The sequence below is a fragment of the Apodemus sylvaticus genome, chromosome 1, assembly GCF_947179515.1.
Source record: "Apodemus sylvaticus chromosome 1, mApoSyl1.1, whole genome shotgun sequence".
Classification (NCBI taxonomy): Eukaryota; Metazoa; Chordata; class Mammalia; order Rodentia; family Muridae; genus Apodemus; species Apodemus sylvaticus.
The window spans coordinates 113,429,446-113,455,327 of record NC_067472.1 but is presented as its reverse complement, the minus strand read 5'-3'; the positions used below and the strand labels follow the sequence as shown (position 1 = coordinate 113,455,327).

General features: G+C 41.8%; 1 protein-coding gene across 3 annotated transcripts in view; it reads left to right on the top strand.

The window, feature by feature from the left end:
- Rab30 (RAB30, member RAS oncogene family) overlaps positions 1–25,559 on the top strand; it is an 88,211-nt gene extending 62,652 nt beyond the window's left edge. For 2 of the 3 annotated variants that reach the window (XM_052158568.1, XM_052158576.1), the window contains exons 2-5: positions 3,827–3,927; positions 7,412–7,495; positions 14,722–14,905; positions 21,139–25,559. In XM_052158568.1, coding sequence (XP_052014528.1) covers positions 3,835–3,927; positions 7,412–7,495; positions 14,722–14,905; positions 21,139–21,389 — 612 coding nt within the window. In that variant the 5' untranslated portion in view covers positions 3,827–3,834 and the 3' untranslated portion in view covers positions 21,390–25,559. Of the gene's footprint in view, positions 1–1,917; positions 2,072–3,826; positions 3,928–7,411; positions 7,496–14,721; positions 14,906–21,138 lie in introns of those variants that run through there. The other variant, XM_052158583.1, reaches the window with a different exon arrangement.
- Positions 25,560–25,882: the final 323 nt, after the last annotated feature.

Below are 25,882 nucleotides of genomic sequence, written 5' to 3'. Positions count from 1 at the left end.
GCTGGGTATTGGCCTTGAATTGGCAACAGTTGTGCTGCCTTCTTTGGGTTTTAACAGCAAATTTTCAACTGGCATACCATCTCCCTAAGATTTATTGGGAACAGCATTGATTCTACTTTAGGCAGTATGATAATATGGAAGACTGTCTTAGGGTTTCATTTCAGTGAAGAGACATCATGACTAAGGCAACTTTCATAGAGGACAACATTTAGTTGGGGCTGGCTTACAGTTTCAGAGGTTTAGTCCGTTACCCTCATGGCAGGAAGCATGGCAGCATCCAGGCAGACATGGTGCTGGAGAAGGAGCTGAGAGCTCTACATCTTGACCCAAGGCATGCAGAAGGAGACTGTCTTCTGCAGGTAGCTAGGAGGAGGCTTCTTTTCTCACTGGGTAGATCTTGAGCATAGGATCCTTAAAGCCCACTCCCACCATGACACATATCCGCCAACAAGGCCACACCTCCTAATAGTGCCTCTTCCCATGGGCCAAGCCTATTTAAACCACAACAAGGACTCACATATGAAGTGCCTGGCCTTCACTGTTCGGGTCACCTGAGTGCTTCCTATGCCCCAGGCCCAGTGAAAGTCACCACTGTGCAAGTGAGCTAAGGTTGAATCGGACTCTCAGCTCCTCTAGTAATGAACTATTGGAGCACAGTACTTTCTTCTTTATGATTTAGAAACCTATTTTATTAAAAATTTAAAACTAAGAATACATTAAATCTGATGTACTATGGACCATCAAAAATGACATTCTTCAATGGTTTTAGAGAAAAAGTATTCACAAAGAAGTAATACATTTGTCTTAAACAAATCATGTTAGTACATGTCTCACCAAGAACATTAAGTGAAAGAGATAGAAGAATAGTATCTTAAAGTACTGAAAATGTAATTATCAAATTTCAGTTGAATATAATTCATGGTGTTTTTCTTATTTAACTTTTCTAGTACCTTCACGCCTTTATCTGTCAAGTTAAAAACGTCAGCAGTGTCTGCTTCACAGGACTGATGTGAGGTTAAATAGTTACTGTTGTGAGGTGGTGCAGATAGTGGAGGGCATGATGATGATGATGTGCATTATAGGATCATGCGTTAGCAGTGCACAGTATGTGCACATTCGCTGAGAGCTGCTGGAGGAGTATAGACAGATACACATAGTTAATGTATGCAAATGTTAGTGCATACATAACACTGTCTAAGAGGAAGAAGGCAGTATGGAAGTAGAAATCAGAGGGGCCCAGGCCTCTCTTAGGCCAGAGAAACCTACCAAAGGATGTGATGCTTCAGCTGAGATCTAAAGCAGAAGTGAGAGTTAGCTGGGTTGGGGGAGGTGGCAGGAGGCTATGAGCTCTTATTCTAGCCAGAAAGGGTTGAGAAGAAAAACAGACCTGTCTATGGTGTTTGGAAGCTAGGGAAAAACAGTGCACCTTGTGAGGGCTGGAGTGAGTTATGACTACAGCAAGAGACAGAAAGCAGATGATGGGGAACCTGAGAATGATCTTAAGGAGTTTGTTTTACCAAGACCAAGAACTGTCCTTGAGACCTTTGATTTTGTTAGCCGTGACTTCGTGCTGCGTCTCCATATTGTCAGTTGGGAGTACAGTCAGTAGCCCAAAGGCACAGACTGCGAATACAACTGCCAGAATGTGAACCTTAGTCTCTTTGTTTTTTACAGTTAGAATTCTTTTTGATCATTGATGCCCTTTGAACTTGAAGTCTGGCTGGGTTGATTTGGAGCCAACTTTTCTATCTTCTCAACTTTAGCTGGCTCAAATTACATACAGCATTAGTCAGTATTAGCTTCATGAAGTTTTGAAAATGAGAAAAACATACATAAAAGGCCAACTATAGTGCAAGGTGTATATCTCATATTCTTGATATATTTTCATATTCAGAGAGATATTTTTTTCCTTCACAGTTTCAGTGACACGAGACAGAATCCTATGAGCATCTGACTACGTGCTTGATTGTCAGCCATCTTTCAAGGACTGTTGAAATCCACATACAAATGACCTTACATGGCAGGTCCAGCACACTGTGTTCTCTGCCTGCAAGCCTGTTGTCACTGAGGTGTAAGTCTGCTGCCAGCAGTGAGCCTGACGCTGACTCACCTTCCTAGGACCCTTATCTCTAGGATTCACTGTCTGTCTCTTCTTCCTCCAGAGCATATCCAGGCTGTTCTGCCTAGGACACAATGATCTTCAGCACTTACCTAGAATTATTGAGCTTGTCTGTTTGTTGTTTGAGATACAATTTCCAGCCAGGCGGTGGTGGCGCACGCCTGTAATCCTAGCACTTGGGAGGCAGAGGCAGGCAGATTTCTGAGTTTGAGGCCAGCCTGGTTTACAGAGAAGCCCTGTCTCGAAAAACCAGAGAGAGGAAGAGGAAGAGGAAGAGAGAGAGAGAGAGAGAGAGAGAGAGAGAGAATGAATTTCCTTTTGTAGATGTTTGACTTCAAAATCAACAGTTGCTCCTGCCTCAGCCTCCTGAGTGCTGAGATTGCTACCTTCTTTATAGTTAACTTTGAAGCTTTCTCATTTTGGTTTTAAGGGCAGATGTCTCCAGGTGATAGAAGAAGGTGAAGGAACCACTTGGGTTAATATTTTTCTCATTAGAATGGGGCTCGGTGGGCTGCATATTGTTTTGTTTGCCTGTTTGTTTTTAATCTTGAAAAGCATCCTCTCTGTTACATTATGGTAATATTCTTAGCACAATTGGAGAAGCAAATGTTTATATTTAAGCAGTATGCCTTTGAATAAATTCTTTCCATCTACAGAGTAGACATTTACTAAGTGTGACTGTTCTAGGGCTAGGAAATAGAGGTGAAAGCCATTGTCCCTTCCTTCAAGGATAAGGCAGACATTTAAACAAATAAATATGTATAGAAGTGAAGTGCTGGGGCTGGAGAGATGGCTCAGCATTTAAGAGCAGTGACTGCTCTTCCAAAGGTGCTGAGTTCAAATCCCAGCAACTACATGGTGACTCACAACCATCCGTAATGGGGTCTGGTGCCCTCTTCTGGGGTGTACTTACATATAATAAATAAATAAATAAATAAATAAATAAATCTTAAAAAGAAGTGAAGTGTTGGGATGGCAGAATGGTGAAACCGTGTCAGTTTATATTTATCGCTATTTGAAGACCAGTAAATGATTCAGAGACGATGAGAGGCTTACACTGGAAGAAAAAGTTGGTCAGAAGACATTCCAAGTGGAGGAGAGGACCTAGCACAGCTCATGGCCATTAGAAGACAGGTGTCATTGGAGGCCATTTAGCACCAGCGTGGCAGGTAGCAGGTAGCTAGAAAGGGGTAGTGGGAGAAGGGCACTATGTTGTCCCAGTGGGACCTAGGACCCAAGAGCCTAGGACCTGTCTGAGACCGAAGGGTCCTTTATGATTGTCTCCCTTCTTATGGTCTCCCAGTGGCTATCATTTTTCTTCCCCAAGAGGAATACATAGCCTATTAACTGTCTTAATTTCTGAATGGCTTTTGTCTCTCCCTACTTGTCTGCACTCCTGGTTAGCTGGCTAACAAAAAGAAAACACACTTTAGTACTTGAAAACCTATGACCCGATTGCTTGGAGGAGCAAAGGTTATCAGGTGAAAGGTAAAACACAGATCAGTATCGTTTGCTTTCTGAAGCACGAGGTAGCTGGGAGAATGAAGTCCATCTGTGACCAAACACCTACGTTCCTCTTTCGCTGGCTGCGTCACTAGAGCGGAGCTTTAAGTTGCCCTGCATATGCGTTAAACCATTAGTTTCTGTGGAGAAGGGGCTGGGGCAGGGGAAGCTTGGACTCTCACTGTTGTCTGTGTTTGCTTGCAGCTGTGTAAATGAGTATGGAAGATTATGATTTCCTGTTCAAAATTGTTTTAATTGGCAACGCTGGAGTGGGAAAGACGTGCCTAGTCCGACGATTCACTCAGGTAAGGGGATCTGGAATCCAGGGTGGGGTTTGTCTCACTTGTCTTACAGTGACCATCTTTTAGATGGGGGATTGGGCTGAGTGCCCTATAGCCTCTATGCCTTAGGCTCCTTTTTCTTTTTAATTTTTTTCTCTGTGGCAGGGTTCCTCTGTGTAGCCCTCGCTGTCCTGGAACTCACTCTGGAGACCAGGCTGCCTTCAAACTCAGAGGTCCGCCAGCCTCTGCCCCCAAAATGCTGGGATTAAAGGTGTGCACCACCACTATCCGGTACATTTCAGGTTCTTAAGGCGCCCTTTGAAAGTTCCATTGAGTTTCATAGCCTAAGGTTTTCTAGATTGCCTAAGGGAGAATGGTACCGAGGTCTTCTCCCACACCTTCTCTTGCTTCCTCTTACAAGAGGGTCAGGTGGTTTTGTTTTCAGTGTACAAAATCAAAAATAGATTTGGGTAAAAAAAATTGGTCAGTAGTTCATAATCATCTCAAGGTGGGAACACATTAAGTTGGGTATTAAACTGAGACCAAATATTCATTTTAAAAAAGCCCAATGCAGACTCCAGCCTGTGTTTGTTCTCATCCAAAAAAAGAGTGAATTCTTTTGGTTTATAGCTGAACGTTGTGCTTGTCTGAGTCTCTTAGGTAGGACTAAGCTGAGGGCAGTGAAGAATGGAACTGAATTACAAGTCCCCTCCAAGGTTGGCCTCTGGAAAATCACTGGTCAAGGTTACATTGTAGAGTTTTTATACAGAAAGTAGGGAACAATCACTCTGCCAGTGATTTTGTTTCTCACTGAAAAGTCTCACTGATGCTCTTCTCCGGATTGTCATGTACACAGCATAGTCTGGTTGACAGTCATCTTGGGAGTTGTGATGAACTCTTTTAAGGCTTAAGATGACCTGGTGCCAAGGAAAGAGCAGAGGCTCAAGGTTCTTTACCCAGGTGCTAGTCCCGGCTCTGCTGCCCACCGAGGCCTCTCCGCTGCACACAGTCTGTGGAAAACTGGAGCGACAGATTGGGCAACATAAACAACTTAAGGGTTCACAGTTGCTGGAAATGTCAAGGTTTTTCCCATGCTGAGTGACTACAGACAAGAGCCTGTGTTTTCACCAAGTTTTAGTCCTGATGAAATTGAAAATCTCAAGTTCCCCAGTGACAGGAATTCAATCAATTATCACAGAGCTACAGGAGACTCCAGCTGCTTTTCCATCCTATAACCTTGGCAGTCTGAAATGCTTCTGGAAGGAGGACTTGCCCACATAGTTTGCATAGAGAAAGGTTTTGGTTTTTAGTGCATTATAAGCATTTGCATTATAAGTGGTTTTTTTTTTTTCAGGGAGAGGTCACTTAGAGATTATCAGTCCAGTCTTCTCATACAGATCCAGAGGGACCCAGTGACATGCTTAAGATCTTCAGGCATGTAGCTGGCAAAGCTGCAACCCTCATCTCCTGCTTCTTACCCTAATAGTCTCTCTACAGTTTTGCAACCTCTAGGGCTACTCTTCTTCAATTCCTGAGATAAACCCTTCTGGTGAAGGATGAAAGGGTTTTGTTGTTGTTGTTGTTTCTTGCTTTTTACTTTTGATCAGTAGTTTACCCACAGGCGTGAGCATGGTTTCTTATTTTTCTTTTCTGTCTACCTTTTATCTCTCTATCTGTTTAATTCTCCCCAAAGTTCACATTTCATAGACAAGATCACCTATGTTTTTGTTATGTAGCAAGCAGCTGGTTTTGAGACATGGAGGTTTGGAGAACAAAGTGGGGAGGGGGACATTGGGAAGGATTTTAAAAAATAGTTTGTCATTTGTTAGTCTGCAAACAGCTGGAGCCACAAACCTGCCTCTTGGCAGGCTTCTCACTTGAACTAAGCCCAAAAACGAGAATTGATTCAGGATTTGTAAACAGAGTTATGAATGTTTATATTTACATCGTTTCCAGACCCGCAGGGAAGCTTTTGCTTTTGGTCTGAAGCTTGGTGTCCTGAGTGCAAACGTTAATTAAGAAACTCTCTTGGTAGGGAATGGATTTAATTAAAGATATCCCAGTCTTAGCTGCAAGAGCTAATAAAGTCCATTTTGCTTTATCCCTGGAATTCTGCAATCTGGAGAGGGAAGCGGCTAGGTGAAGACTTTTTTCTTGGTAGAAGTCCTTGCAACCCCAACCCCCTCCCTAAGCTTACAGGAAAGTAAGCTGCATTAGATGTGAAATTTTGCTAATGGCTCTATTCTCTTGAAACTGTTATGTTTCCAATTTAAGGTAAAGCAATTTTCTCCTAGTTCATGCGTCTAACAACTTCAGCCTCAATGATTTTGAGGCCTCGAAATGGGGAGAGGTCTGTGTGGGCTCACCTGCTGCCTCCTGTGCTGCTGCTGTTACCTCTACTCTGCTGTCTTTCTGTTGCCCTCACTTCTTGATGCCATGCATATGGACCGTGTGTGTGTGTGTGTGTGTGTGTGTGTGTGTGTGTGTGTTCATGTGAATGTCTGTCTGAATTGTATAATTTTTCGTATTCCCATTTGGACTGTTCATAAATATGTGTATGCCCATGTTGACTGTGTGTAATTGCCTGGACTGTGTACATTTGTATGTATGTCAGGAGCATGTGTATGTATGTGTGTTCCTGGACTGTGTAATTATGTGTATTGTATCTGTTTGGACTGTGTATAATTGTGTGTATCCATCTAGACTGTTTGTAAGTATGTATGTGTTTGTGTGTCCGGACTGTAATAGTGTGTATGTATGTGTCTGGACTGTGTGAAATTGTGTGTCTGGACTGTGTATAAGTATATATGTGTTTGTATATCTGGACTGTAATTGTGTGTGTGTGTCTAGACTGTGTATAATTGTGTGTGTCTGTCCAGACTATCTGTAATTATGTATGTGTATGTGTCTGGACTTTGTGTACCTGTGTGTGTGTTTGGATTGTGTGTATGTGTGTCTGGATTGTATGTAACTGTATATGTGTCCATATGGACTGTGTGTAATTGTGTGTCTGTGTCTGTCTGTATTTGTATGTGTGGCACAGTGTACCTCAGGCTGGTGACCATCCTGAGGGCCCAGGAAAACCCAGCTGTGTGTCTTTGTCCTCTCATTCTGTAGCAGAGGTCCTCCACACCTCATTTTCCTGTTTTTAACCAGTTTTACCTTTTCTTTCGCCATCCTGACAATCCTGATGTCATTCTAGTGACTCATCCCTCCCCATCTTATCCTTCTGTCCGAGTTTTCTGTTTTAAAGCCATCAGGGCCCACTCTCCCCTCCAGACGCCCTCCTTTACAGTCAGCCTCTTGTTTGTCATTCCTCTCTGTGTTTGCTTCTGTCAGCATTTCTCTCCAGTTCCCTCCCTGCTCTGTTCCCCTTCAGACATGACAAGAAACAGAGTGAGTTCCTTGTCCTCACAGTTACCTCAGTCAAAGGGTGGGTGGGGAGTGAGGAGAGGCCACTTAATTGGAGGATGTGCTTAAATGTTACCTGCCATTATCTTTCCCTTAGGGTCTTTTCCCCCCAGGTCAAGGAGCCACAATTGGAGTTGATTTTATGATTAAGACAGTGGAGATTAACGGTGAAAAAGTGAAGGTAAGAAGCTAAATAATAAATAATAGTAACGCTTTGATGGATTCTCTTAAGAGTTCAGGGGAAGAAGTACAGGCATATTTTTATAACATTTATTAAACTGCTTCATTCAAACCCACATTGGAAATGATGCCCTGGGGTGGGGCTCAGCTGGCAGAATACTTGCCTAGCATGCAAGAAGCTCTGGATTAAACCATTGAGACCACATGAAACTAGGTGCAGTACAGCTTGCTTACCTATGATCTTGACAAGGGTCAGGTAGATTAACTGGATGCTCAAGGTCACCCTGAACATAGCATGTTGGAGGCCAGCCCAGCTTACCTGAGAAGCTATCTCAAAAGAAAAGAAAGGAATTATACAGAATCACTTTAGGGATGGTATGCTTATATATGAAGATGATGAGGAAAATACATTTTCCTGTCATACTAGAAGTGATGTGAAAACAAAGTAGGAATTTCTTTTTCAATTTAATAGATGGACCAATAACATTTCTATTCTAAATAAAAGGCCCATTTGAGAAAGCCTTGTGATCCGCACATTTTGCTGTCAGTAGTGTAGGTAATTTAGTCACATGAATTGCTTATTAAAATTATCCTGTCTAACAATTCACATATCAAATGATGCCCAAGAAGAAGGAAGGGGAGGCCCCTGGTCCTGGAAAGGCTCAGTGCAGCAGTGTAGGGGAATAGCAGGACAGGGAAGCTGGAGGGGGTTGATTGTGGAACGGGGGAGGGCAGAGGGCTTATGGGACTTTCGGGGAGGGGGGAACCAGGAAAGGGGAAATCATTTGAAAAGTAAATAAATAATATATCTAAAAACAAACAAACAAAATACCCAGAATGATATATTCTCAAGATACATAAAAAATTACCCTGTCTCCCAATGTACCTTTGTCTTAGAACTCTAAATGTCTGAGAAAAGACCTTTGATCACTGCTTTATTTTCTACTTGGTACCTTGGTACTCAGAAGAAGTATAGTATGTACAGAAGCAGGAGAAAGTGTATTCATTGAGTATGTGTGGTTGTAAGTTAGTGCCTCTGAGAGACTCTTTTACATATTTACCATTGCTGCTCTAAGTCTTAGTACGATCTCTGGGAAGTAGATGCATTGTCCTTATTGTACACGTCTCGGAGGTTACTTAATGAACTTCTTTAACCATGGTTGTTGTCTGGAAGGGAGATTAACGAGATGTGAACTTCACTTGCTGACCTTTAGTCTTCTGACTCTATGAGGTCTCCTGTGGGATAAGAGGATAATGAAGGCACAATTGGCTCGGTACCTTGCATCAAGAAAATGAGGAAGATGATGGGAAGAGGTATGAAGTGAAGAGCTGGAGAGAAGGCTTAGAGGCTGAGTTCCTACTGCTCTTCTATATGACCTCAGCTTGGTTTCCAGCACCTGTGTAGGGATGCTTACACTGTCTGACAATTTATTCTGGCCTACACTCACAGACACCGATACTTACCTGCACATCCATCTACGCGAGTGGGCATGTGTGTTCGTGTGCACAGGCGCATACACCCACATACACATACACAATTTTAAAAATACAAAGTGAAACTAAACTTCATGAAAGGAAGTAAGGATACTGATGTTTAGAACTGCCGTTTACTTACTGAAGGCTCTTGCTCAGATCTTCAGAGTCAAGCGCCATGGAAAGAGAACCAGTCAGGAGCATCATGACGGATACCGGTACTAGAACGGTAGCTAAGTCTCCACCTAAGCATCCCATATTTGGTTTGTGTTCTTTGCATCCTTCTCCATTCGATTGTTAATTCACATCTTACGCATGCATGGGAAGGTAGAGATGCTTCCTCACATGCTTTCAAGCAGTTCATAGGTAGCATCACAAACGAGGCCTGACATGTGACTCCTCTCATGTTCAGGTGACAGTCAGGAACCTTCTTTTTCTCCTTTTGTCTTGACTCTTTAAAATGGTTCCTTACCAGGGAGACATCTGTACTAAGTATATTGGTGAAGAGAAAGCTGGAATACTGGAAAATAAAAGCAGGTTCTAAAATCTACACATAAACAACAACCAGAAGGTCAGGAACCTATCTGAAAGGAAGAAGAGGAGCTAGGGTTCAGGGACAGGAGACAGGAAGACAGGAGCAGACTGAAGAGATTCTGACAGGAAGAGCCTTTTGTAGTTTTCTTTTATTTTAGATGAGGTAGTTGCCAACCTAAAGAATTAGGGAAGGATAACCACTTTTTCATGAGTTTCCGCCCTAGATATAAATTACTATTTGCATATGTACTTGTGAGTTCATTTGTTTGACTTGAAATGTTGATGCCTGCACTGAAGAGATGGCTCAGAGGTTAAGAGTACTGACTACTCTTCCAGAGGTCCTGAGTTCAATTCCCAGCAACCACACAGTAGCTCACAACCATCTGCAATGGGGTCTGATGCCCTCTTCTGGTGTGTCTGAAGACAGCTACAGTATACTCATAAACATAAAATAAAGAAATAATTCTTAATAAAAGAAAAGAAAAGAAATGTTGGTGTGTACCATGTACTTGGCTTATGCTAAGAACAAGGGAAAATAAGGAATTGTCCTATGGTTACACAACAGGCTCTTTTCCATTCTTGACTTTCTTTCTTCCTACCTTCCTCTCTACCTACATTTCTTCTTTCTTTCTTTCTTTCTTTCTTTCTTTCTTTCTTTCTTTCTTTCTTTCTTTCTTTCTTTCTTTCTTTCTTTCTTTCTTTCTTTCTTTCTTTCTTCTTCCTTCCTTCCTTCCTTCCTTCCTTCCTTCCTTCCTTCCTTCCTTCCTTCCTTAAGATTTATTTATTTATTTAATGTATTCACCATTGCTCTCTTCAGACTCACCAATAGAGGGCATCAGACCCTACTGCAGATGGTTGTGAGCCACCATGTGGTTGCTGGGATTTGAACTTGGTACCTCTGGAAGAGCAGCCAGTGCTCTTAACCACTGAGCCATCTCTCCAGCCCTCCATTCATGACTTTTAAGCTTAGGCATTCCATTTATTTTATTTTTTAAAATAATGGCTTCATTTTTTAAGTATTTATTTTTATTAATTTGTGTCTCTGTGTATATGTGTGTTGGAGCGTGAGCGTGGCATGCATGTGAAGGTGGAAGAACCAGTTATAAGGGTTCTCTCTTCCCACCCTGTGGACTCTGGGGATCAAACCTGGCTCTTCCCCACTGAGGCATTTTGTTAGCCCTGACCTCATTTTTAAGTGCTTATCACATGACTAAAATTCCATCTTTTTTGGCATTGGACTCCACCACAAGACCACAGGCTCTCCAAGAGCAGGGCTTTCTTCTTACTCATCTTTATATTCACAGCTTAATTGCTGCCATTAACACCTCTTTAGACTTCTAACATCTCATAAGAAATGAGTTGGCTAGTCCAGTGCAAGCTGCCTGTGATTTATTTCTAACCCAATATGTAGAATGAGTTACAAAAACAGAAAATAAAACGATGCATAAGGAAATAAGAAGTAGCATGATGTCTTTCACAAATTAGTGAATAACAAATAAAAATGTAAGGTCAGCTTATTTTTTTTTTTAAAGCTAGAGAGGTTTTATTTGTTCTTATTTATTTATTTACTTACTTACTTTATGTATGAGTGCTCTATCTGCATGTACACCTACATGTCAGGAGAGGGCATCAGATCCTATTACAGGTGGTTGTGAGCCTCAATGTGTTTGCTGGGAATTGAACTCAGGACTTCTGGAAGAACAGTCAGTGTTCTTAACTGCTGAGCCATATCTCCATCCCCAGCCTACCATTTAAAACCTTTGACTGATTATGACAGAGGAGGTTTTGTTGTTGTCTTTGTTTTTTTGAGATAGGATTTCTTTGTGTTGCCCTTTGTTGTCCTGGAACTAGCTCTGTTGCCCAGGCTGGCCTTGAGCTCACAGAGATCTGCCTGCCTCTGCCTGCCCAGTGCTGGGATTAAAGGTGTGCATCACCTCTGCCCATCTCAAATGCTTATTCTTTTGATGATTTGTTTGTCCATCTTGTGTTACAGTTGATGCTTGATGCAGAGCTCCATTGGTAGGTGAAGCATCACTGATCTTTGGAACTTGCTAATACCTAGCTCTGATAACATTTTGTTTGAGATCTTTCAAACACCACTCATCTAAGAATAGCTAATCAATTCCTCCTTTGTGATTCCACAATCCTACGTTCATCTCATTAACCACCATTCAGCTGTACCCACTACATACTGTGTTAGGAAGGAAACAGAGATATGAAGTCAGAGAGACAACCTTGGTCCTCAGAGAGCTCTGTCCACTGAAGAGGACGCCTGGCAAACTAATGACATTGCTGTGACAGTGAAGGAAGAGCAGTGCAGTAAGAGGCTGGTGAGCAGTGTGGGAGCCTGGGCTGTAGGTGAGGGTGGCAAGGGAATCATGGCTACAGTGCTGTGAGGACACATTGACAGGACAGACAACCATTTGTAGATACTCTGTTCTTCTGGTTCCTCTTTGAGAGGATATGGCTAATTAGTTGTAGATTTGGGTGCTTTGTAGACCACGACCTCTTAGATCAAGGGTTGTGTTTTATTCATCTTCTCTCTGGTACCCTACAACGGATGAAAAGAGACAAATGGATTATAGAGAAAGGTGATGATGAAACTAATTTGAGCAATAGATGAATGGAATATAAGCATCCTTAATAATCAATTCTCAGACTAGACACAGGCAGTCCTCTATGAGAAAGTGACATATATCTTGGCAAGGCCAAACAGTAACTATTTTAGAAAATATTTTGATGCTTAAAGCAGTTCCCAAGATGTTCCAGTCATGATCACAGTGTTTTCTAATGACTGACAGTATCTAAATCCAGTCAAAGAGTTGTAGAGGCTGAATGGGGCTTTAAAACAATAGCCTAGTATTCTAAGGCACATCTTGGCAGAAGGAGACCATGGTCCTACTTTGAGGCAGAGAAGAGAAATAGCTTTGTTCCAGGACAAACTGTCATGTGTGTGTTTGGATTTAGCACACACAGACTTTATTTTATATTGTCAAAGAGCTGCTGCAACTTCAAATCAAAGGAGAATGTGTGCGCCAGCTCGCAACATGGGCACTGGTCACTACTCAGTGTCTTTAGCTAAACTGTTACAGGGCTAGAGTGACACCAAGTGACTGCTAGGTGTAGATGTCCATTTAAGTGAGTGTGCGATAGTAAAATCAACAGGGCATGCCAGACTGAGTCCTGGCCTGGAAACAGAAGATGTGGAGTCTGTCCAGCTCTGTGGGTACCTGGGTAGAAGAAACAATTATTGAACTTGCCTACCTCACTCACTGGGAAGGGGTAAAGAACAATTAAGACCATTGATTTAAGACAAACATCTGCTTTTTGTTCCAGGTGCACTGTTTGTGGTGAGTAAAATAGGCGACTCTTCCTTTTATGAAGCTTTAAATCAAATAGGGCAGACAGGCATTAATCAAATTATTTCAAGTACGTGATTAAGATATGCCAGTTGCTATGGGAGAAATGATACAAAGGACTGCTAGGAGACTGGGGGCCGATGTGGGGGGCGGGGACTGCCAGGAGACTGGGGGCCGATGTGGGGGGCGGGGACTGCCAGGGGGCCGATGTGGGGGGCGGGGACTGCCAGGAGACTGGGGGCCGATGTGGGGGCCGAGGACTGCCAGGAGACTGGGGGCCGATGTGGGGGGCGGGGACTGCCAGGAGACTGGGGGGCCGATGTGGGGGCCTGGGACTGCCAGGAGACTGGGGGCCGATGTGGGGGCCTGGGACTGCCAGGAGACTGGGGGCCGATGTGGGGGCCGAGGACTGCCAGGAGACTGGGGGCCGATGTGGGGGCCTGGGACTGCCAGGAGACTGGGGGCCGATGTGGGGGGCGGGGACTGCCAGGAGACTGGGGGCCGATGTGGGAGGCGGGGACTGCCAGGAGACTGGGGGCCGATGTGGGGGGCGGGGACTGCCAGGAGACTGGGGGGCCGATGTGGGGGGCGGGGACTGCCAGGAGACTGGGGGCCGATGTGGGGGCCGGGGACTGCCAGGAGACTGGGGGGCAGATGTGGGGGCCGGGGACTGCCAGGAGACTGGGGGCCGATGTGGGGGGCGGGGACTGCCAGGAGACTGGGGGGCAGATGTGGGGGGCGGGGACTGCCAGGAGACTGGGGGGCAGATGTGGGGGCGGGGAGAGGTTCTAGAAGGCCTTACCTGAAAAATTAGTATGGAGGTTAATTTACCTGTGACCTATGGGGTTCAGTTAGGACGGAAGCTCTTGGTGATGTTCTTCTCTCCGCACACCCTGCTCGATATTTAGAGTTGTATCTCGTTGCCTCTCATTTGTTGTATGGTCTGTGCAGAGAAGTTAAGGGAGATTTGGAAAGTAGTTTTTCTTCTTTTTTTTTTTTTTATTAAAACATATGTTTTATTAAAACATATGTTTGCTAGGTTTAAAAATAGTAGATGACTTATTAAACTGTATTGTAATCTCTCTCTCTCTCTATCTCTCTCTCTCTCTCTCTCTCCCTCTCTCTCTCTCTCCCTTTCTCTTATATGAACAAGTAGAGTCCAAAAAGATTAAGTGATCTAAAGTCATAGAGTTTAGTTGTGTGCTGGAGGGGCATGACTGTAATAGTTACCATTTCTATTTCCATTAACAATGATAATGTCTTGATAGGCTCATTAGGATTCTAAACTGGAAAAGTAGGAAGTAGGAAGTTGAGGAGGTTGTATTTTTTGTTGTCTTGCTTGCTGACTGAAAAGCCAATGACCACAAAACAACAGCTTGCTCTCTATTGCAATGTTTGTGTACCTAGCTTATGGGGAGGGACACAGAGTCCATACACAGTGAGTGTCGAATTGTCTGAGACATTGATCAAGTTAATAGATCTCATGGTACTTTAGTTTACTGATAAGGGAAATGTAGTATAATAATACTTACCCTATTGGGTTATTGTGAAGACTGAATTATTACATATAAAATGAAAGACTCGAGCTTGAAATATAATAATGTACAATAGAATTTGATTTGGCTTTTTGAGAATAAAGAAAGAAGTCTTAAGCAAGCAAGCAAGCAAAGAAACAAACAAACAAAGTAAAGAGATAAGCTCTTTTCCCAAACTTAGAAACATTTGACAGCAAAAAGTACTTTTCAGGGCAGAAAACAACCATGGAATTGTTTATGAGATGCTCTCATGTCTGAGCTCTGGCAAGGCCGTGCTCTTTTGTTTTGTGCTTTTCCAAGCTGATCCCTGTCTTCTGCCTCTGCAGTTACAGATCTGGGACACTGCGGGTCAAGAGAGATTTCGCTCCATCACCCAAAGTTACTACCGAAGCGCCAATGCTTTGATCCTTACCTATGACATCACCTGTGAGGAATCCTTCCGCTGCCTTCCCGAGTGGTTGCGGGAGATAGAACAGTATGCTAGCAATAAAGTCATCACTGTGTTAGTGGGTGAGTAAGGGCTGAAGAGGAAGGAAACTGATTTGAGTGCATCAGAAAATTTATGATCATTTAATGCTAATGTGTTGGTACCTTCCAAGAATATAGTATAGTTACCTGAATTATGTAGTCAGCATTCGGTTATAGAACTGAGAACATGAAACTAGCTCTATACCATAGTGATAATTCAGAAAAATAAACAAACATATTGCTGACTTCCCTATCACTGTAGGTGACATCGTTATAAGATGGTGGGTACTGCTGGTGTAAAACTAAAAGGGATCTTTCAAGTTGATGAGGAATTCATAGTGAAGCAGTTTTTTCTTTTAAAAGCTTACTTTGGTGAGATTTTTTTCTTCTTACTTTATGCTGACTTCAGACATCCCTCCTGTGCTTCAGAAATCTATGAAGGGAAATGCTGTAGTGGGTTTCATCCTGTAAGAGGAGAGAGTCTATTTAATGTGGGAGAAACCCAGAAAATAACCCTTGATTTTCTATGGTGACAAATGCAATCATTAAAAATGGAAGCGTGGGGCCTGGGGGATAACTGAGTTGGTAAATTGCTTATCAAATAAATGTGAGTTCCCAAATTAGATCCTTGGTACCCGAGGAGAAACCCTGGTGTGGTGTACCTTTGCTTGTAATCTCACAGAAGGCTGACTCGGCAGACCCCTGAGTGTTGGCAGCCAGCCTAATCATGGAGGCCCAGGCCTTATGGAGTCCCAGGCCTTATGGAGGCCCAGGCCTTATTGAGAGACCGTTACAAAACCCAGAAACATAACCAAGGTACACTGCATCTAAGGAACACATTTGACCTTTGGCCTTCAGGTACATGCTTTTGTACATATACAGGCACACATGCACACATGCATTCGATTGCAATAAAATGGACCATATAACTATGAACTCTTACTCAGTGCAAGAGTATAGGGGAATTCCAGAACAGGGAAGTGGGAAGGGGTGGATGGAAGAATAGGGGGACGGAAGAGGGCTTATGGGACTTGCGGGGAGTAGGGACCCAGAAAAGGGGAAATCATTTGCAATGTAAATAAAAAAAAAGAAAAAGAAAGAAAAAAAAAAGAAAAAAAAACCCCAAAACTATGAACTCTTCCAGCTGTGATTAAAAAAGAGGCTTAAACTACCTACTTGTTAAAATATTTTCTCCCTGGGAAGAACTTCTGCTGTATAGCTAGTCTCATGACTTGAATTTTAGAAATAAGAAAACTATAGAAAGCATCATTAAGTTACACATTATGGCTAACAGTAAACTGAGCAAACATCCTATCATTTTTTCCTTTTACTGAAAATTGATTTTTTCCCCGCATTATATATCTTGATTATAGTTTTTCCTCCCTTTGCCCTTCCCAGTTTCTCCCTATCTCCACTCCCATCTGAACGGACGCACCATTTCTGTCTTTTATTAGTAAAACAAACAGTCTTCTACAGAATAACGAAATAAAATGAGATAAAGCAAAAACTAACACATTGGGGTTTGACAAGACAAGGAGAAGGAAAGGCACCAAAGAGGAGGCACGAGAATCAGAAATCCATTCCTTTGCACACTCAGAAATCCTCTAAGGGGACTGGAGAGATGGCTTAGCGATTAACAGCACTGGCTGCTCTTCCAGAGGTCCTGAGTTCAATTCCCAGCAACCACAGGGTAGCTCACAACCATCTATGATGTGATCTGATGCCCTTTTCTGGCATGCAGGTTTACATGTGGATAGAGCATTCATATGCATAAAATAAATAGATCTTAAAAAAAGAGAAATCCTGTAAAAATCACTAAATTAGAAGCTGTAATACATATGCAGAAGACCTAGTGCTGAGCTGTCTAGGGCCTGTGTATCCTACCTCAGTCTCTGTGATTTCATATCTGCCTTGATCATATTAATTTAGAGGGCTGTGTTTTCTTGGTGGCCTCTGGCTCTTACTCTCCTTTCTACAGTGTTCCCTGAGCCTTGAGGGGAGGGATTTGCTGGAGACATCCTGTTTAGGGCTGAGTGTTCCGAGGTCTCTCTCTCTCTCACTCTGCAGAATGTCTGTCTCTGATTTCTGTATTTGTTCCCTTCTGCTGTAGGAGGAAGCTTCTCTGATCATCGCTGAGCAAGGCACTGATGTGATCTATGAGTGTAGCATAATATCATCAGGAGTAATTTTATTGCTATTTTTTTATTTCCTTTAAACAACAGTAGTATTTGGTTTTACCCTAGGTCTCCAGGCTATCCTATCTCTGGCTCTCGGACACCCAAGCATTGCTGGGTATGAGTTCAGTCTTGTTGAGTGGGTCTTAAGTCAAATCAGATACTGGTTGGTTACTTCCACAATCTTTGTGCTACTATTGCCCTCATATATCCTATAGGCAGGACATCATTGTAGATCTAAGAGTTTGTGGCTGGCTTGGTGTTTGCCTTCTCTTTTGATAGTCTACAGAGCACCTTCCTGTACAGAGACACTAGACCATAGGGATGAATGCTTGCAGTGGGCACCAGCTTGACCTCTCTGTGTTCTGCAGTTGCTGTCAGTTTGTGGAGAGCAACCTATAGTCTTGGAAAAATCCTAAGTTGTTTGGGGATCCTATGGGATCCCTTTGGCAAACAACTCAAGGAGATGTAATGCAATCCCAGTAATGGAAGCTTCATTTAGTGACAAGAGGTAGTCGGTTGGGGACTCTTCTCTATTATTTGGTGAATTCATTTAGATTGCCTTTACATATGCATATATTTTAGGAAGCTTCTTTGTGGTAATTTTCTGTACTACCCCTCAGCTAGCCCTTAATTTTAGCCGTCTCTCCTCATATTCTCCGTCATCCCCCTCTTCAGTCTTCTCACTTGATCTTCCTATTCCAGCTCCATTTACCCATAAACATTTCTGCTGTTTCCTAACAAGATCTTTCGGTCCCCCCAAAACCTTACTTTATATCTAACTTCTGTGATTCTATAAATTGTAGCTTGGTTATCATTGACTTAATGGCTAATATCCACATACAAGTGAATAAATACATAAACATATTTGATTTTTTTGGATTTGGGATACCTCACTTAGAATGACTTTTTTCTAGCTCCAGCCATTTACCTGTGAATTTCTTTATTTTGTTTTACTCCATTGTATAAATGTACCACATTTTTAAAAATCCATCTAGGTTTCCATTTTCTGCCTGTGATAATAGCAGAGAATGGTGGAGCAGATGTCTGTGTGGCTGGATGAAGTGTCTTTTGGGTATATGCCCAAGAGTGAGTGGTATAGCTGGATCTTGGGTAGAATGACTCCCAACTTCCTGAGGAACCACACTGTTGTGGTTGTACACATTTGTACTCCCACCAGAAGTGGAAGAGTGTTCCCTTTACCCCACCTCACCAGCATGAGCTGTCACTTGTTTTATTGATCTTAGTCATTCTGATGTGTATAAGATGAACTCTCATATATTTTTGACTGTGAGCCCTGTAGCAGTGAATAGTTCATCTGTCTTGGCACTTTGGGTCCCGCATGCACTCTGGATCCACCCAAGAGCTCTGGATTTGCAAATAAAACACACACACACACACACACACACACACACACACCAGCTAATTTTGATATGCCTTGACTAGCTCAATAGTTGGGGGTTTCTAAATCTCCCCATGGCTAGCATACACTCCCCGGTATTCCTGGCTTAACACCTTCTAAATCTCTATTTTCTCTTTGCTGCCCTGTTACCCTGGGCAGCCTCCTCATAGGGCCGCTTTCCCTTTCCACCTATGATTTCTCTCCAGCAGCTCTTACATCTGATCCCTTTGCCTCTGAGTCATGGTGATTCTCCTTTCCTTCTCCCCTAGGTCCCTTGCCTGTGGAATCCAAAGTCCCCCCTCTATCTCCCTGCCTAGCCATTGGCTGTATGGCAATTCTTTTTTTTTTTTTAATTCGATATAATTTATTTACATTTCAAATGATTTCCCCTTTTCTAGCCCCCCCACTCCCCGATAGTCCCGTAAGCCCCCTTCTCTTCCCCTGTCCTCCCTCCCACCCCTTCCCATTTCCCCGTTCTGGTTTTGCCGAATACTGTTTCACTGAGTCTTTCCAGAACCAGGGGCCACTCCTCCTTTCTTCTTGTATCTCATTTGATGTGTGGATTATGTTTTGGGTATTCCAGTTTTCTAGGTTAATAACCACTTATTAGTGAGTGCATACCATGATTCACCTTTTGAGTCTGGGTTACCTCACTTAGTATGATGTTCTCTAGCTCCATCCATTTGCCTAAGAATTTCATGAATTCATTGTTTCTAATGGCTGAATAGTACTCCATTGTGTAGATATACCACATTTTTTGCATCCACTCTTCTGTTGAGGGATACCTGGGTTCTTTCCAGCATCTGGCAATTATAAATAGGGCTGCTATGAACATAGTAGAGCATGTATCCTTATTACATGGTGGGGAATCCTCTGGATATATGCCCAGGAGTGGTATAGCAGGATCTTCTGGAAGTGAGGTGCCCAGTTTTCGGAGGAACCGCCAGACTGATTTCCAGAGTGGTTGTACCAATTTGCAACCCCACCAGCAGTGGAGGAGTGTTCCTCTTTTTCCACATCCTCTCCAACACCTGCTGTCTCCTGAATTTTTAATCTTAGCCATTCTGACTGGTGTAAGATGAAATCTTAGGGTTGTTTTGATTTGCATTTCCCTAATGACTAATGAAGTTGAGCATTTTTTAAGATGCTTCTCTGTGTATGGCAATTCTTTATTACCAATCAAAGCCAGCTGGGGGCATGGACCCTCAGTGTCTGTAGACCAGGCTGGCCTTGAACTCACATCTGCCTGCCTCAGCCTCACTAGGGTGAGGATTAAAGGTGTGCATCACCATGACTGGCCTTTTATTCTTTTTATTCAGCAGTTTCCAGTGTTATGAGTTGCTTTCTTAGGATCTCCCAAAATTAACCATTAAAATTCATCCCATAATTGGATAGAATGATCATTATTATTATTCCTTCATTAAAATGGGAAGCTTCTTCAAATGAGCTCCCAAATCCTTTGGGATTACTCTAAGGCGTCTTTGAGACTATTTTCTTACTCTCCAATATGACAAATATTCAGGCATATCATTTAATGCCTCACACCTACAACTGACGATGTCTTCAAGACCCCAGGTATCAGGAAACAGTTCACTGTGACAAGTAAAAGAGATCCACTGGCCTAGATGCTTCTGTGTCCCACAGGAACAGCTCCACAAACGTAACTGACAGAATTTTTCGATGGTGAATCTGCACTCAGTTATTCCCAGTGTTAGGACTGTCTTCTAGGTATTTATAACTCATGCACAGTGTAACTTATCAATTGGCTCATTTAAGCAGTGTTACCAGATAGCACAGTTGATTATTGTCAGCCTACTTGGAAAAAGGGAGCAGAAGACTTTAAAAAGATAAAATATACCGAGTTAATCATACAAATACTTAAATTTACATTTTAAAACTGTAAAAATTTTTATCTTAATATCATTGTTCTCATACCTGTATTTCATCGTTCTCATGTCTAAAATCCCTCCAAGTGGCACCAACATAATTAATGACATGCTTTATCCCTTAATGCACATGTAGCAGACTCACAATCCCAGTACCAGCTCTGTCACTGACAATATGATTACTGAATATGTTAAAGACTTTGCCCTTTCTTTCTTTCTTAACTTTCTTAAGGGTAAACTTTCTTTTGCCCTTAGCATGCACACCTAATGATGCAGGGTTAAATCATGATGTTTTAAATTCAACTGAAATCTTTGTATGTACTTATGCAACTATATGACAAACATGCTTAATGTTTACAAATTACTTTTAAATTTTAATTTTGTATTAGTTACATAATTGTATTGTTTAGTGATATTAAAGTAAGCTTCTAAAGTCATATCTGTAAAGCAGAATATGATCAGAGAGGTCTGGTTTCCACCCCTGTGCTTTCTACATTTGTCTTTCTGGGTGACCATTGTCTTTTAAACTACAATCTTGCTTTATTATGTTCTTAAAAATGGAATTTCTCTCTATTTTTTTATTTAGACAGTTGAGGATTATACTTTTTTCTGCTTCCTTTGCTTTATCTTCTCAATTCATGGCACTGGTACTTTACAGTAACAGTCGTGCACTCACGGTCATACTTACTGGGCTTTACTCACTCATCACTTCAATCTCCTCGTGGACATCGGGTGTGTATAATTGAATCGTGATGCTTCCTGGCTGGAACAAAGTCAAGTGATGGTTCTTTCTTTGATTTACCATCGTTACAGGCAACAAGATTGACCTCGCTGAAAGGAGAGAGGTCTCCCAACAGAGAGCAGAAGAGTTTTCAGAGGCTCAGGACATGTATTACCTGGAGACTTCAGCCAAGGAATCTGACAATGTGGAGAAACTCTTCCTTGACTTAGCATGCCGACTCATCAGTGAAGCCAGACAGAACACACTGGTGAACAATGTATCGTCACCCTTACCTGGAGAGGGCAAAAGCATCAGCTATTTGACTTGTTGTAATTTCAACTAAAGGCTGAGGCAAAGAGAATCAAAGGGAATCAGTAGTTGCCTTGGTGGGCCGTATGTTGCTAGGGAATCTGGCAATGACTGGCTCCCGCTCTTGGACCTTCTGACTCCTGTAGGCTCCAGAGCTTACCAAGCATGCAGGCCAAGGGCCTTGACTGCAGGCCAGCATTAGCAGAACACATAATGGTTTCACCCTTCCGCAGTCTGGCGTTGGAGCAAGGAGAAAATTGCACTAAGCGCTCCAAGACCTGCAGAGCATGTTGCTTTTGTTTTTAAAAAAGCAAGTAAAAATGCATTCCTGAACACAGAGCAGGGGATCATATAATGTAGGAATCCTTCTGTGTGTCAGCGGGTGCATGAGGGGCTGTTCTTTAGGCTTCAGTGGTAATCTGGTGCCCATGGATTTCTTGTCCACCAGGTAAACCAAAACTGGAAAGGCCAAGTACTGTCTCTGTAGGACTTATTGATGACCCCATGGAGATTTTGAGAAGTGTTATTTCTTGTGTCCACAAGCACTTTCAAAACCTTTGGGATATAAAAATGGGAACTCTTCTCATGACCAACAGTAAAAATTATTGTTTAATAATATATACAAGCTCCATGACTCTTTTTGGTGCTAATGATTATGCTATTTCACAGACCAAATGTTTTAATACATTGATACCCTTAGATGTATTACCTAAAAATAAAAAGAGAATGGGGGAAATCCATGAGTCAGCAGTCTTTTTCAGTCTCATTACCACTGTTTCTAGGATGGGTTTGGATATGAGAAGGCCTTTTTCTTTCATATTCTCCTTGAAATTTATTAACTTTCTTCTATTCTTTCACACTTATCCCTGCCCTTCAAGTAAATCAAAGTATAAAAACAATGGGGGGAAAAGTATAAATGATGACATTCGAATAAAGAAGATTAGTTGCACAACATGTTGAGTAGCATGAGAAAACAGAGCAGATATGACCAAAATACTGTGGACTATGGACTGACTGCAGAGCAGGCTTCTGGACAGAGCACAGCTCTCTCTAACAGGTCACGCCTTTTCCTTTCTGGAACTAGCCTTGGATAGACCAAGGTTTAGGATTTTGTAGACATTTTTAGTATAGTAAGTGAGAACAGCAACAGATGAAAAGTCTCACAAACCATTTTTGTATCTTCAATAAACGTAGGAAAGCGCTGCTCAGGAAGCAGGCTGAGTTGTCCTTTATTAATATTAATGTTGATCTTAGATTCATGACCATGCATTTCTTTTCCCTTTATCTTTTCTTTCCCCTAGTCTCCCCTTATAGTGTTCCTTTCCCCATTCCTCCTTTTTCTCTTTCCTTCCCATACTGGAATGCATGTGTTACTTGAAATCTCCAATTCAAATGGAGGTATATATGCCTTTACTTTGCCGATTTTACAACAGGACTCATATTGGAAGACGTGCTGCTGAGTGAGTTCCTGTTTCTTCAGTGCCATGTTTGGATATTTTCCAATTTGTTCACTGTCATAAATGCAGATGCGACAGTAATTAAGTCTGTATGCTCTTGGTGTTGTCAGGCGTTGCTGTAGCTTGCTGAGTATGAATCACTGAATGAGGAGGATATGACGTGTAATTCCACTGTTGGTATTGATGGTGACAATCTTGGACCTGACATGTCACTCTTGAAAAGCTACTGAATTGTAAAGCAATGAGTCAACACGGCAGGATATTGATAACACATTTCTAGCATTCCTAGCAGATTCCATAATGTCTGATTTTTTTTTTACACGTGACTGTATGTATTATTACCAGTCATTGGTATTGATTGTCTCACTATGCTTGTTTTGATTCTGTAGGAAAGAAAAAAGCTTCCTAAAAGTTTGAACTGTCTTTCCTTTATACAGGAAGGGGAAATAAATCACTTTAATTAAAATAAAAATCATTTATAATTACCTTTGCTTAATATTAAGCCAGCAACCAAAGGCTTAAGAAGATAAACCAATCAAAGTTACAGAAAAAATGTTATCTTTCTACTGTGAATGTCCTAAATTTAGATTTATTACTTTTCTTTATGGCAAAATTCTGATCTCCTCAGCATAAGATGACTCAGCCTTGTCTCACAGCAGTGTGATAAAAATAACGTTGCTTTGTGAACTTTAAGGGCTTTGTTAGATTGGACTAATTTAGCTCTAGAATAGCAGCTTTTAGGGTCACATTTATGTTATGTTATTCTTATTCCTTTGGGCTTATAGCACCCCCATCTGTCCCCATCTGAGTTCAGAAGCAGCTCAGAGAGCTCTGTTCCAGGTCCATTGCCCCCTGGGTCTCTGAGTCTTTGAGTAAATCATAGTCACCAATCTTTGGCCCATTAGTGTGGACAGTTGAGAAGGTGGGTCCTTATGTTCCACAGTTCTGTGAATTTAAGATTAGGCCTTTTGGAGATTTGCTCAGTTACGTATCTCAAGTTCTCAAACTTGATGACAATATTATAGGTGCAATAAATACCAGTTGAATAAATGATTTAGTGCCAAGAGTTTTGTTTGTTATTTTTTAAATGAAAGTCCATGAAGTGGTTCTTGAGAAAGAATCATTTCAATCTAGGGCAGAACATAAATATTATTTTGCCTAATAATTCTAAATGCCAGGGCAATATTTGCTTAAATCAGCCTCCTTTACATAAAATTATTTAATGGTGAACCCCCTCCCCCAAGTTTTTGTTTATTGTAATGTAATTCAGCTCATCCTGACAAGGCCATCTCTCCTGCCATTTGTAATATAACCTTTTTTTTCTTTTTAATAAAATTATTAAATATGTGGCTGTCTTTTTAGTTTCCAGTGAAAATACATGTTCAGGTTATAGAGTCATGCTTGAAAAAGACCTATGGAATCATAGTTTTCTGATATGGCTTTTTACAGACTGTATCCTCAAAGAACTTAGTGGTTTCTCCTTTTCCTACAGAGCTGTGTTCCTTTGTATTCTTTCATTAGATCTGTTGGATTATATTAATATTTAATTGCTTAGATCCAATCATGGTTTGTGTAGACTTCAAAGGTTACATCATTGGCCTTTTCTGGCTTTCATCCCATCTCCCCACCCATAGTGTCGTCATTTTTTTATGTCAGCATCTTTCCTTAAGTGGAAAGACAATGACTAAAATGAAATGGAAATATATTAGCAGTATATAGTATGTCAGGTTTTGACTTTGAAATAATTAAGAAACCACTGACCAAAACAAGATGTTTGGATTAGCATGATTCAGAGCAGTGAGGCTCGATGGAGGGAGGAAGGAAGCAAACTCTTCTCTTCATCAAAGTGTACCTGGAAGGACTCCCAGTGGTAGAGCAGGGATTTGCCAGTCTACTCTTTGAGCTATCATCCCACAACATCAACTTCACTTAGGCTAATTCTGAAGAAACAGTTGCAAATCATTTTGAACTTGATTTTTAACCCCAATGTGTCATACCAGCATGGACATATGTACTTATTAGGGATCACTTTTTTAGTAGTTCTGAAAGAAGTTGTAGGGTTTTTTTTTTTTAAGAACTTTTAACAGCAACGGTTTACTTTCACATCTCATTCTCTGACAAGATGTATTCTGTATAAGCAATTATTGTCAAGATAGGTTTTCTTTTCTGGGACTTTTGTTCCTGTAGCACAAGTTTATCTGTGTTCGAAAGGAAAGCTCCCTTATACTGCACAGACAGGCAGTATTAGCTTATGATCGCAGTCCTTCAGGTCAGTCATTGCTGTTGAGTAATATAGATTGTTCTTCACTCCCTTCCTGAATCACAGGATGTTCTTGTCCTAGTTACTCTGGGGAGACACTGATTTTTACTTTTTGTCTCTCTCTTTTTTTTAAAGACCAGATCTCAGTCTGTAGCTCCAGAAATCAGGCTGGCATAGAAATCACAATGTAGTTCAGGCTGGCTTTAAACTCATAATAATTCTCTTACCTTAGTCTTACTATAATTAATGAGCCACCATGGTTAACTCATTGAAACTAAAAACAAGTGGAGGGATAACTAGCGGGGTAAATGAATTTAACACAAGATAGTTGGAGATTATTTGGAGGATTTTTGTCGGACACTGCATAGAGAGAGGAATATAAAAGATATTTCAGAGTTCAAAGAGATAGAATAAAGCCTATCACACTCAAGCCATAGAAACACAGATTAGGCTGTGCTAGGGAGAAGTTCACACACACACACACACACACACACACACACACACACACACACAAACACACAAAGAAAAAAAAAAAAACCCTGGAACCCTCTGAGGTAACTACCTTTCTGTCAGGCAAAGAGTTGATACAAACTGAGCAAAGAAAATGTGGAGAGGACTGCAGTGTGGAGAGGACTGCAGTGTGGAGAGGACTGCAGTGTGGAGAGGACTGCAGTGTGGAGAGGACTGCAGTGTGGAGAGGACTGCAGTGTGGAGAGGACTGCAGTGTGGAGAGGACTGCAGTGTGGAGAGGACTGCAGTGTGGAGAGGACTGCAGTGTGGAGAGGACTGCAGTGTGGAGAGGACTGCAGT